This window comes from Cryptotermes secundus, unplaced genomic scaffold, assembly GCF_002891405.2.
Source record: "Cryptotermes secundus unplaced genomic scaffold, Csec_1.0 scaffold123, whole genome shotgun sequence".
In the NCBI taxonomy this organism is placed as follows: domain Eukaryota; kingdom Metazoa; phylum Arthropoda; class Insecta; order Blattodea; family Kalotermitidae; genus Cryptotermes; species Cryptotermes secundus.
The window spans coordinates 77,103-90,207 of NW_019736394.1; the positions used below are offsets into that span (position 1 = coordinate 77,103).

A 13,105-nucleotide genomic window follows, 5' to 3' on the forward strand; every position below is an offset into this window, starting at 1 on the left:
CCGACGTTGATCTTCCTTGATGATTTCACGAATTTTTTCAACATTTTCATGTGTTCGGGCCGTGGAAGGACGACCAGAACGAGGTTTGTCATCAATTGACATTTCACCATTTTTGAAATGGGAAAACCCCTCAAACACTTGAGTTTTCCCCATAGCATCGTCCTTGTACACCGTTTTTAACATTTCAAGAGTTTCTGTTCCACTTTTTCCGAGCGAAAAGTAGAATTTCATCGCCGCACGCTGTTCACGAAAATCAGCCATTGCAAAAACGACGATCACACAAAGCAGTTGTCACTATAAACTCTGCCGAAACTAGTCCTTACCTTCTGAAGCAACGGTAGTCGGCTTATCGACTCAGGAATGTTAGCTCTATGCGCTCATAGCGGCAAAACACGGTACTACAAAAGCTCTGCCCACAAAAAAATTAGTTCGGTTTCTTTTGGGTACCCCATCGTATATGGCATTACATCCAGAAGACTGAACTCTTCATAGCCCCTGCTGTAAGAATCTTAAACCTTACATTGATGGACATTTGCTAAAATGTAGAATCTGTATGAGAGACACATAAAGAAAGAAATGAAACTATTTTGTTCTGAGGATTACATGGGAATACATCACCATGGACATATCAACCTCTTCCATGTACAAGACATGTGAAAATGTTTTTGGAAAAAGAGACATGCCTGTGGGACTAAGCAAGCTGGAAGTACAGATTGGCCAAAAGTTCAGTAACCCTAAATCACTACAATCAAAGAGTGAATGAATTAATAAAACTGAAACAAGAATCTTTCTATTATGTTATTTTTTTCACCACTTCACACTCTGAAATTGATGTCACAGTGACCAAAAAAACAGACATGACAGGATTAAATCTGACATTCTGTGTCCCAGATCTACCGTAAAGTGCATGAGAAATGTCAGTGAGGTAGTTCAAGAGAGAGAACATTACAGACTTCAAAAGGCATCTAAGAATTGGTTAAAATATGTTGATATGTGTTAAAAGCTTCTCAGACAATCAACCATGCCAATGTTGAATTAAATCAATGTTTCAGAGATATCCTCCAGCTCCATCTTCATGGTTGATGTGGGGAACAACCATATATTCTTGATACATATGCCATCTTTCAAACAGATGCCTCATCTTACGTGTGCTTATGTTTTCCATTTTGTTCAGAATGTAGCAACAGTGATTAATTTGTTCTCTCTGATGAAGTAAACGGAACTACATAATAGCACAAGAGGACAAGCCTCTCCAGAACATACCCAGTATACAATAGACATAATGAAGCAACTGAATGGTAACTTTCACTGTGCAAGATGGCAGAGAACATCAAACATCCTCAAAAATTCAAACCTGTGCTGAATATCCAGATAACAAAAGAAAATCTCCATGTGGCCACAGGATTCACAGCATAGATGTGTACACAATGTGATCTTACATTGTGTTGAATCACCTGACTCCCAACGAGCACAGAAAGGAAGATGAAATGCAGAACTGAGGGATGCATATAGCTTCTAAGTACTTACAACATACAAAAGTAATGTCTCAGAATTATATGGCAAAACTTTTATAGTGAAATAATTTGAAATTTTCAAGTCATATATTTTGTAATGCAATGAGCACTTTTCCCATAAACATTGCTTAAAATTTTTATACTGGGAAAAACAACTGTTTTATGAAAAAGACAAAACTTTATGAAACTAATTATATATTTTCAGGTGTTACTGACAAGACATGGGTTTTGGATTGATAAGTGGACTTACTGAATCCTAATAATTCTTAACTAAAGGTAACTATAACAACCTCACTACTGCAAATATTAAGGCTTCCATATCTCTACAACTTGTTACTTGGTAAGGCTCCTAATGGTGAAGATTTTTTAGGTTCCGTGCTCATGTCTTTGCCAGCTGGCTACCATCTCGCCACTAACTCATAACTGCAGCTCACTTGCTTGTCTCACTGGTCCTTGTTATATAACCTCATGGTGGACTGCATAAAAACATCGTGTCACAGTAGTTGTACACTGGCCTTTGCATAGCAATGGTTCACGATTTACCGGCCGTTGCCTGGCAACGGCTTCCTCTTCTCACTCCACTATTCCAGCTTTCGGCTATTATGTCACAATATATTTAAAATTTACTCATTTCTGTGTGTTTTGCATCAGCAAAAATATCCTCTACTATCAATCATCTCTGTGAAATCAGACTTGTTTGATGACCGTGTCCCAAATTGTACTGCTCATTTCTGCCAGGAAAGCTGTCAATAGGATGAATAAGACAAAAGAAATGATGAAATTGATTTGTGTCTGTAGTAAGTGAACATGACAATTATTAAGAAATGAAAATTCACAAAAATGCATTTCGAAAATATATGCCCCCTACTGGAGAACACCTTTTGACTCATTATTATGCTGGCCGGTATATAATAGATGTTTAAATGTTCATTTTATACACCGTTTCTTCAAAGAACAGAAAGTTAAACTCAAATTACCTGCCTAGTTTCTGGGTTGTAAAAGAAGTTAGACCAATTAGGGTCAGTCTGCATGTAGCGAAACTCAAACAGTTCCTTTAGGCAGAGTTCCATCACAAGTTTGCTGATGTGTTTCCTTGTCTCCAGGTCCAGGTCCACACACTTATCCACTGGAATTCCCTCCACTAGTTCTGTTGTAAAGATCTGTTTTGTGCTGAGATTGTCTGAAATTGTATAGCATTCAATTATAACAGGTATTTTTTTAATCTGTTCAAACTTCCTCGTATTTTGGATCAAAGATTCTCACAGCAGGGGTTATGAAGAGTTCTACCTTCTAGGAATGAACGCTGTGTAGTCTAGTGAAAGTCAACCGACATTTTGGAGGAAAATGTTGCATCCACTCTCTGGACTGAAGTGTAAGGTAAGTAAAACCAGCATGAAGCATGTGGCAAGCCATGACTCCCATTGGTCAACCTTGGTTCTCTGAGAAAGCCAATGGGAACCGACAGGTTGACTTCTAAGTTAAATTCTGTTTCCATATAACCTGACATTTCTGTAAGCTACTTGCTCTAATTGCTTCATTCTGGTTTCCTGCTTGGCTTACTCTTCAACCCTGAGGTTCAGGTGACGTGTTCTTCCAAAATACTGGTCAACTTTCAAGGAAGTACACAGTGTTATATCTGAGAAGATAGAACTATTTCTTGCATTTAACCCAATTATCCCCTTCAGTGCTGAATTCTGGGGTGCAGTGCCTCTGCAAGGAACTGACTGAGCAGTTTGATGAAACACAAATGGACTTATAGGCAGTAAAGATGTCCCTCGATATGCGGACAAAAAGCCCCCAAGAAACCCTAGCAGACATGAGGAATGGCCTTCACAATGAGCTCCGCCTCATGCTGCAGGTCAAGGTAGAGATAACGAAGGCTGAAATAAGTATCATTCAAGAAAGGATGGTAGCCTAGACGGAAACCCTGCAACGCAAGTTACAGACACATTTCAAAGATGTCGAGGCTACAGCCAAGCGCAGAAGGGGAACAGGAACAAGAGTGGGCATGGCGAAGAGTTTGATGGGACTATATCACGGGCCATGTTCTGGCGCCAGTTCGAGACCACAGCAGAGCACAACTGCTGGATGTACCTGGAAAAATCAACATACTTAATCAAAGCCTTGCAGGGCTGGGTCACCAACATGCTACATGGAGTCCCGAAAGGAGCGACCCAAGAAGAAACTCTTCAGGCCATTGAAGAACTGCTACGAGGACCAGCACCCAGTGGCCACGTATCACAGTCAGCTAAAATTGAGGACCCAGGGTGTTGGACAATCCTTTCAAGAATTTGCTACAGGCATTGAAGAGCTGCTCCACTGCTCCTATCCGTACTACTCAAGGACCATGTAAGGAGGCAGACAAGGCATCTGCAGACACTGGAAACTCAACAAAATGCTTATACAGAGAGAGAGAGAGGAAAACTGAGATGCACTAAAGCTCATGTATAAAACACGTCTAAAATATCATTGATGCCATATCATAATCAGACAGTAACTCTGTTTTCAACATAGAGTTTTCTTCTGTAAGGCTGCCTATGCAAGATGATGTATACTCTACTATTTTAGATTATATAAGAAACTATCTTAATGACATACCTATAACATGTGGTATATAATATTCAGGATAAGGCACCAATAATTCTTGAAATTTTTTTGTGCATTCTGATTCACGCTCATAATCCACTTCCCAAGCAAGTTCTCTCTTTGCTACCGTGATGAGATTATCAATAAACAGGGCTGAAATAAACAGATACAAATTACTAAACAGCTACCCTACAGCTATTGCACTTATTGTGGTATCATTGTCAGTACAGAGTATTTGGTGGTATGAAAGTTGTTTTGCTTCTGTCCAACATTAGTATTTTTTTTAAGAATTTTTGTCAAGTATTTATTTTGCTGGTGGTTACATCAAGAGTCCAGGTTTCCACAGCACAGTTTCTGTACTGGCTGAGCTTCCCTGGCTCCACAATCTAGTAGAACCAGTTCTTTAGCTTCTAACAGAAAGAGAGTCTCAGGTTTTGAAATAAACAAGCCAATCTCCTCTTCCTGATGTTTTATTTGTAGATTTTTATTTTTTATTTGTATTTCACTGTTACGCTCAATGTTCCATTTACAATATATACACTTCATGTTATGTATATAAACCTTAAATTACTGATCACCACAGTAATCAAAATACAGACACTTCGTTTCACATCATAACATTTGAAGTTCTCACAGCTGAGGTTACGAAGAGTACTACCAACTGATACAGCACTGTGTAGTCCATTAAAGTCAAACAACATTTTGAAGGAATGTATCTTGCTTGACTTATTCTTTGACCCTTGAAGATGGAGGTGATATGTTCCTCCAAACATTAATAAAAAAATTGATTAAAATATATATTTATTTGAAATAGTATGGTCAAATCATCTACTGGAAATTAGACATCACTGGTAAAGGTGTCCTGTTTAAGCCATTGAGAGCATCATAATTAAAAATACTGTAATTAAAATACATGTCAAATGAAGTAGATAGCATTGGAATATCTCTGTACAGTACAGAACTTGCCTCCAGGCCTCTGAAGAGGACAAAGAAGGGATACATATCAAAGTCACATGACGAAATGCAAGAGAATGTATTCTTACCAGCAGACAAATGAAATCCAGTCAGAAGTGTGAAGCATCTGGTATACAACAGGATGCATGTCTATTACTTACAGTGACCATGCAAGTCACTGCTGTCAATGTGTAAAGTGGGAGTTAATAAAAACACAAAGGAGAAATGGGGGTTAGTTTGTAAGCCCACTTTGTATATTGAGCTCAAGAGTCATTGTCAGGTAGATATGAATGCAAACATAATCCAAGAGAAACTAAATCATCATGGGTTATCAGCACCACTTATCTAAATTCATACCATGGCAAGTTTTACTTATCAAATGTGCAAAAGGTGGTGGTATTCACCTGAATAGTATATTTCTAACATCAGGAGGTGTGCTATGCATTTCACATTCAAAGTGACACAATAGCACCAAAAGCAAAAACAAAAGAAAAAAAGAATCTGAAAGTTTCCTTGTAGTTCATGCCTGCCTTCTGCTGTTTGTGCATTTAGCTTCACAGTATATATATATATACAAAGGATGTTCCATATATAATGCCTCCTATTTTTTGTGTTAATATGTAGTGTCTGAGCTGGATGTTGATGATGTTGTAGTAAAGGTTGAACCTTCCCGCCAATGTACTGTTAGTTTGGTTGTTGTGTGACAGACAGTGACAGCAGAGCAGTCTACCAAAATGGCATCTGACATAGAAGTCCATATGAAACAGAGATGTGTTATTGAATTTCTCACTGCCGAACAAATTGCACCCACTGACATCCATTGACGCTTGTTAAAGGTGTACGGAGATGATACAGTGGAAGTCAGTACAGTGAGGCGGTGGGTAGTGCATTTCAACAGTGGCAAAAGTGAAGTGCATGACAAGCCACGCCCTGGGCGTCCCTGCTCAGCTGCCACTCCTCACAATGAACAGCACCTCGATCAGCTCATCCGTACAGATCAGCAGATAACGACCAGGGAACCGTGGGTACAGCTTAATATCGGCTGTAATGCATTGGAAATGATGTTGGTGTAGCTGGATTATCGCAAAGTTTGTTCCAGGTGGGTCCGGTGGATGCTTACACAGGATCACAAAACTCATTGAATGGAAGTCTGTCAGAACCTGTTGCACCAGGTTGAGGCTGAAGGTGACAAGTTTCTAGAGAGCATCGTCACTGGAGATGAGACGTGGTGTCACCACTATGAGCCGGAATCCAAAAGACAGTCCATGGAATGGCAACATCCGGATTCCCCAAGAAAAAAAAAAGTTCAAGACACAGCCATCGGCAGGGAAAGTGATGTGCATGGTCTTTTGGGATAGGTGGGGTGTGATTTTGTTGGATTTCCTGGAGCCTGTTGAGACTGTCATTTCTGAATGCTACAAGACGACGCTGACTAAGCTGAAAGCCCACATTTCCCGAGTCAGGGCAGAGAAGCAACAACCTTTCGCTTGCAACACAATAACGCTAGACCCCATACCAGTTTGTGACCACCGTGCACATTGCAAAGTTTGGCTGGACTGTCCTAACACATCCACCCTATAGTCCTGATTGAGCACCTTCAGACTTCCATCTCTTTGGGCTTATGAAAGATGAACTACGTGGGCAACATTTTGCAGACAACGATGTTTGAAGAGCGAATTTATTTGACCCTGAAACAGAAGTGCTTAGTTTGCATGCAGAGAACCATTTTAATGGAAGAACACTTGCCAACTGAAAATGTGAGAATCTTTCATAACTGGATGAAATTCCTAAGATTATATTTAGTAAAACTGCATAGTTTTGATGTTGAAATTATGCTGTATTTTAGTCAATGAGAAATGTCCATCACAAGACATGATCTGAATGCCTCCTTCAGTCCTGTAGCTTGTTTCACTGTGTACTGTGTTGTTTAGCTACTGAACAGGATTTGGGAACTTTCTGTGAATGTGGTGCAAGTTTTTCTTACTAATAAGCAGCTAAAGAGTTGGTTAGGCATACAAAAGGTTATGTAAATATGAGAAAATCTTTACCTTCTCAATACAGATAATGCTAAAGGTGTCAAGAATAGTGAATTATTCTTATTTTTTGGGCAGCATTTCTGACTGCAAAAGATGCTTTCAAATATGCAGTTTGTAGGGAGTACAAGAGTGCACGCACAAAAAAACTGTTTAACTTACAGATTCTCCTAAAGGCACTGAATTATTCTCCATTATTTTCATATCACTGTGATAACGACTCAAAGAAAGTAAATATTGCCATACTAAAATTAAATGTGCTAAATTTTTGGAGCCATACTGTAATATAGGGATTTAGAACTTACAAGATGGACTTGAATTTTATGACTACCTGTTACAACAAGCATTTTATGAACTTTATAAACAAGCATGCTGCTTATTTGCCCCACTATTCAACCTTGCAAGATGGAGGCAGTAGATTCTTTCAAAATGTAAGTAAACTCATACTAAGACTACACAATCTTAACATCCCAGAAGATAGCACATTCAAAATCTTATTCCATTTTACTAAAACGTTACCCGGTTAAAAACTTCACTGTTCATATATTTACAACCTCACTGAACTCTTGTACCTCTGCTGAATGTTGCTAGTGTACAAAAAATGGTGCATTGTTCTCATCTATGTTCATGGCATGAATAGTTGTGAAGTTCCAAAATTCAGGACGTTTTCACTGTCACGATGTCTACGCCAAGAAATCAGTTACTTGGTACTTGTGACACTGATGTAGCTGAATCAGATACGGACACATACAATTCACAAGCAGGGTTCCAAAAAAGGAATTCTATCCATTCATTGCCCTAAAATATTCAGAAAACCTTACTAAAGCCAACTTTGTTGATGCAAAAATCCTTATAAATGGAAGTGCGTCGATTTGAAGTTTACAGGCAGGGCACTTACTTACTCATGGAGCTGAGCCCTTCTGGAGGAGCCGCCAATCCTGCAGCTACTCAAGAATTTCCCAGCATTTTATGAAACCCGAAGGTTTGTTACCATGTTCACAAGAGCCCTCCACTGGTCCCTATCCTGAGCCAGATCAATCCAATCAATACCATCCCATCCTATCTCTCTAAGATCCATTTTAATATTGTCCACCCACCTATGCCTTGGTCTTCCCAGTGGTCTCTTTCCTTTTGGCTTTCCCACCAATATCCTATACGCATTCCTCGTCTCCCCCATTCATGCTACATGACCTACCCACCTCATCCTCCTTCACTTGATCATTCTAATTATACTTGGAGAAGAGTACAAGTTATGAAGCTCCTCATTATGCAGTTTTCTCTAACCTCCTGTCACTTCATCCCTCTTCAGTCCAAATATTCTCAACACCCTGTTCTCAAACACTTTCAGTCTATGTTCCTCTCTTAATATCAGAGACCAAGTTTTGCACCCATACAGAACCACAGGCAAAATTATAGTTTTGTATATTCTAATTTTTATGTGTTTGGACAGCAGGTGAGAAGACAAAAGGTTCTGGACTGAATGGTAGTAAGCATTACCCCGAGTTCAATCGCCCCGTCAGGTTTCGATCTGTTATTGTTGTTCCCAAATATCTGAACTGTGCCACATTTTCAAAACATTTGCTTCTTATCTTTATGTGATGATTTTGCCCTGCATTTTGGTTTACAGGCAGGGTAGCTGAACTTAATATAAAATTGCAAATATAGCTTGTGTGTTCATAGGTCTTATTTACTTACTTATGGAGCTGAGCCCTTCTGGAGCTGCCAATTCTGCAGCTACTCAAGAATTTCCCAGCATTTTATGGAACCCAAAGGTTCATTAGCGTGTTCACAAGAGCCCTCCACTGCTCCCTATCCTGAGCCAGATCAATCCAATCAATACCATCCCATCATAGGTCTACAACTAAATTTAAAAGAAACAGTAAGGTAGTGCTTATTTCTTCAGGGATTTTCTATAAACATTTTAAAAACTTACATTTTGGAAACACATTCCATATTTTCAGAATTCCAACTAAATTGTCAATATCACTTTCAATGCCCCTTGCAACTCCTGGGTACTGAATCTTCATTGCCACTTCTCTTCCATCAGGAAGCACTGCAAGATGCACTTGACCAATGGAGGCTGCAGCAAAAGGTTTTGGCTCAAATGTTGTCACTTGTAACTGCCAGTCTTTCCCAAGTTCAGATTCTAACACTTTCTATTAGATAAGACAAACAAACATTATAATAACTGCAGAGGGCCCACAGGTGAATGTATACCGTCTGCTTTGAGTCAACATACATCATATGGCACAGGTAAAAGTAAAGTAAAGGTATCCTTGTAACAGCCCATGGAGGTCCATAGGGTTGTAAGATGTTGACGCTCCCACATTTTCTAGACCATCAGCTCACAGATGGAGGCAAGGTTGTCAGCCCTATGTGCTGGCCACTCTTTACCCCTAAGAATATTCCAAGAATATTCCTGGTACTCATTTCTGTTAGAAACTGAGTCATAGAATTTAAGATGGAGGGAAACAAAAATGAGTAACTAATAATGGTGGGAAATGCTCTGGAAACACAAGCACTTGAATGGCCAGAAAGCAAATAGGAAAATATCTGAGCTATGAAATTTCAGAATTTGTTATGTAAGAATTATTACCTACCTAGTCTGATATATGGAGCAGAAACTTGATACTGCACTAAGGAAAAAGTAAATGGATTACAAACAGTATAGGTGAAGTAATTACGAAGAACTGAGAAACTAATAATAATTACTGTCTTAAAACCAGATCATGAAGTAATACATGAAAGTTAAAACACTACAGGGAAATTCTGTGAAATTACAGAAACAGTGGTATAAAGAACAAGATTTCCATGACAGGACAAAAAATGATGTTGCTTATACAACAACTGTGGTGACAAAGGGCAAGTAGGAGAGACCAAATGAGGAAAATATTCTAAATGGAACACGGAAATTTGGAGCATACATACAAAAAGGACAGACAGGACACAGAAGGCTTAGTTAGTTAGTTATTGGAGAGGGTGGGTTTCCCCATGCACTTAGACCTGTATTGGTCCATTGTGCTTCCCTCTATGATTTCTACCAGTATCTATATCCTACCAGTACTGGTGCTTACCATCAGTCCTGCCCAGCCAGCGAGACCGGCTCTACTAGCTGAGAGGTATCTATAATGCTTCCCCCATCTACCAGAGGTATTAGAGACTGCTGTTGGGCGGGAAACATCCGTAATTTGGCTCAGTGATCTCCTTTGGAGATATGAGGTTCTTTTACGTGCCGTAAAGCTACGATACGGGACCCACGGCTTAAAGTCCCTCCCGGAGGACTTGTTCCCTGAATTTTTCCGCCCTTAAAAGTTCGACGACCTCCGCCAGGTATTTGAACCCGCGTACCACGAGTCATGAGGTGGGAACGTTACCTCTAGACTACGGAGGTCGCTTCACACAGAAGGCTTTGTCACAAGACAACCCATCCTGGTGGATATATCAAAATAGATCTTAAATAAACAGGCTGTGGATGTGATGGTGTGGACTGAAATGAACACAATATGAAACATTTTGGTCCCACAAAAAAACAGCAAGACAGACTTACTTATTATATTTAGTGAGTCACTGAGATCACAGACTGCCCATATCCCTCTCTATCATCTAGGAAAAAAACTAAAGGCTTTAATCAGAGTCTGTACACTCAAATACACAGTTACATGCTGATACAGTGAACTGAGATGACCTCAAAAAAGTATTGGTTACATTAAAAAGTACCTAACATTAAAAATGGTTTAAATGTGTATAAGTAATGAAAGTTAGAATATCATGTATAAATCCCACAATACACTAAAAGCACACATTTTTAAAGTAGGGTGTATTTCAGACACTGGAATAAGGAGTTATCTTCCAAAATAAGCTTCATCAGTAAAGTAAAGCTATCCCTGTAACAGGCCATGAAGGCCCATAGGGTTGTGAGATGTTGAGGGTCCCACATTATCTAGAAAATTGGCTCAAAGATGGCAGTAGGGTTGTCAGCCTTAGGCGCCGGCTGCTCTTTACTCCCCAGGAAAATTATGTATTTAATTAAGTTCCATCAGTAATCATTATAAAACTGGGAGCCTAAAGTGATCCGCTGTCTTGTATCTACTGTACATTCGGCTTTAGTTCTGAAGGTTCTTAAAACAAGAAGATATGTCGCTGATAATATGAGTAGATCAATGATTAAGTGAATCAAGTCAAAAATCGGACCTGGCTCACTTTAAGTATGAAATCATCAAGTCAGTGGCTCTACAACACTTTGGGAGATGGCTGCAGTGCACTTCTCCAGAAAACAAATGTAACTCTTACTCACAGCTGTAGTGAATCAAGTCCACAGGCGTTTGTTTTAATTGCTAATGACTCTGCACTGTTTGTTCTATTCAAGCGATTTTATTGCTAAACTTTTAGCGTTTTTAAATAAGTCATGAATGATTTAGATATACATAATATTTTGTCTGACCGCCTCTGTAGTCTAATGGTCGGAGTTCCTGACTACAGATCCAGAGGTCCCAGGTTCGATTCCCGGCGCTATCAGATTTTCTGAGTTGTGGGTCTGGAACAGGGTACACTCAGACTCACGAGGATAACTGAGGAGCTATTTTAAGGAAATAGCGGCTCCAGTCTAGAAAAGCGAAATTAATGGACGTGGGGATTCGATGTGCTGACCACATGACACCCTCTATCTGCTAAAGTTGGCACTAACTTCGCTGACAAGTGGCGGTCGCTCGGTTGGTATAGTTCACTTGCGGACTACAGGCTACGGAGTTTTTGTTTTTTATATTTTGTCTACTCTAAGTACTGATGAATGTTTTNGTGCTAAAGTTGGCACTAACTTCGCTGACAAGTGGCGGTCGATCGGTTGGCATAGTTCACTTGCGGACTACAGGCTACGGAGTTTGTTTTGTTTTTTATATTTTGTCTACTCTAAGTACTGATGAATGTTTTCCTTCCAATGACAAAGACTTGTCCAATGAAGTTCAATCTGGTAAGCTAACCTTATTCTTTTCTTTAATGTCTTCACTATTTAACAGGAACTAAGAAAAGAAGTCTTCAAACTCCTGTTGTACTACAATTTCAATCAAAGGCCAAGTAAGTGAGTCAAACTCATGCACAGATGCTGCACTTGGTAAATAAGAATAAGAACTTTATTTTCATTCTAGTTCAGCAGCATAGTCCTAGGAAGTGGTATCTTCCCTTCAGGATTTTATCAGAAATTTTGTCTGTGCTCCTTGTTTTCCCCATATATTTCCCACTGTTCCATTCTCTTCAATGTAATCAATTTATTATTATCATCTTTTTTCTTACCTTTTATTCCTTCTCACTCTTAGTTTGAAAGATTAGCCATAGTACATTATTTGCAAACTATCTCATATAGTTCTTTCTTTATCTTCTTTATTACACATTGTAGCATTATCCCTGTTATCATTTTCTTTTGTTAATTTACCTTAAAATAATATTAGCATCCACAACTTCTGCCTTTATACATTTACTGTCAAATTCCCTAAAACATTATACATGCACTCAAGAGATTCCACAAATCACAGTTTGGAACCACTGGTCCACATTACCTCATTTCAGACAAAATATCTACAAAGTGAATGTTATATCTGGAACACAGGTGAACTACTTTACCTCCACTTGCCAAGCAGGCATAAAATCTGCAGACTGTCTCACACGCTCAAATGCTTTCTGCAATGTTGGATTGATAATTGTATTGTCCTGGATACTCAGAATCTGCCCAAGTTTCAGTGCAGCACCTAAGGACAGAATGCCTAAATAGTTTTCAATTAGGAAAAAAAGATTAGTTGAAAAGAGTTCAGGCATGGTGCTACAATACACAGCAAGGACTGCAGAGAAATAAAACATTATTCACTCTGCCATCAAGAACTGTAATGACTGCTCCACAACTGTAAACAAATAAATTCAATCATTATTTAGTTTATACAGTGCGTACAATCAAGTGCGCGCCGCGGCTGCAATTTGCCGTGAGTCATACCACCGCAGAACGGATGCAGTCGCGGGGAGGAGTTGCAACTC

The 13,105-nt window shown here is 39.3% G+C and overlaps 1 protein-coding gene across 3 annotated transcripts in view; it reads right to left on the reverse strand.

Moving 5' to 3' along the window:
• The window catches only part of LOC111869788 (atypical kinase COQ8B, mitochondrial), a 33,423-nt gene that overhangs the window by 3,240 nt on the left and 17,078 nt on the right, over positions 1-13,105 (reverse strand). For all 3 annotated transcript variants that reach the window (XM_023861551.1, XM_023861549.1, XM_023861550.1), the window contains exons 6-9: positions 12,701-12,825; positions 9,021-9,243; positions 4,113-4,253; positions 2,492-2,694 (exon numbers count right to left, since the gene is read on the reverse strand). In XM_023861551.1, the coding sequence (XP_023717319.1) occupies positions 2,492-2,694; positions 4,113-4,253; positions 9,021-9,243; positions 12,701-12,825 (692 nt within the window). The remainder of the gene's footprint in view (positions 1-2,491; positions 2,695-4,112; positions 4,254-9,020; positions 9,244-12,700; positions 12,826-13,105) is intronic.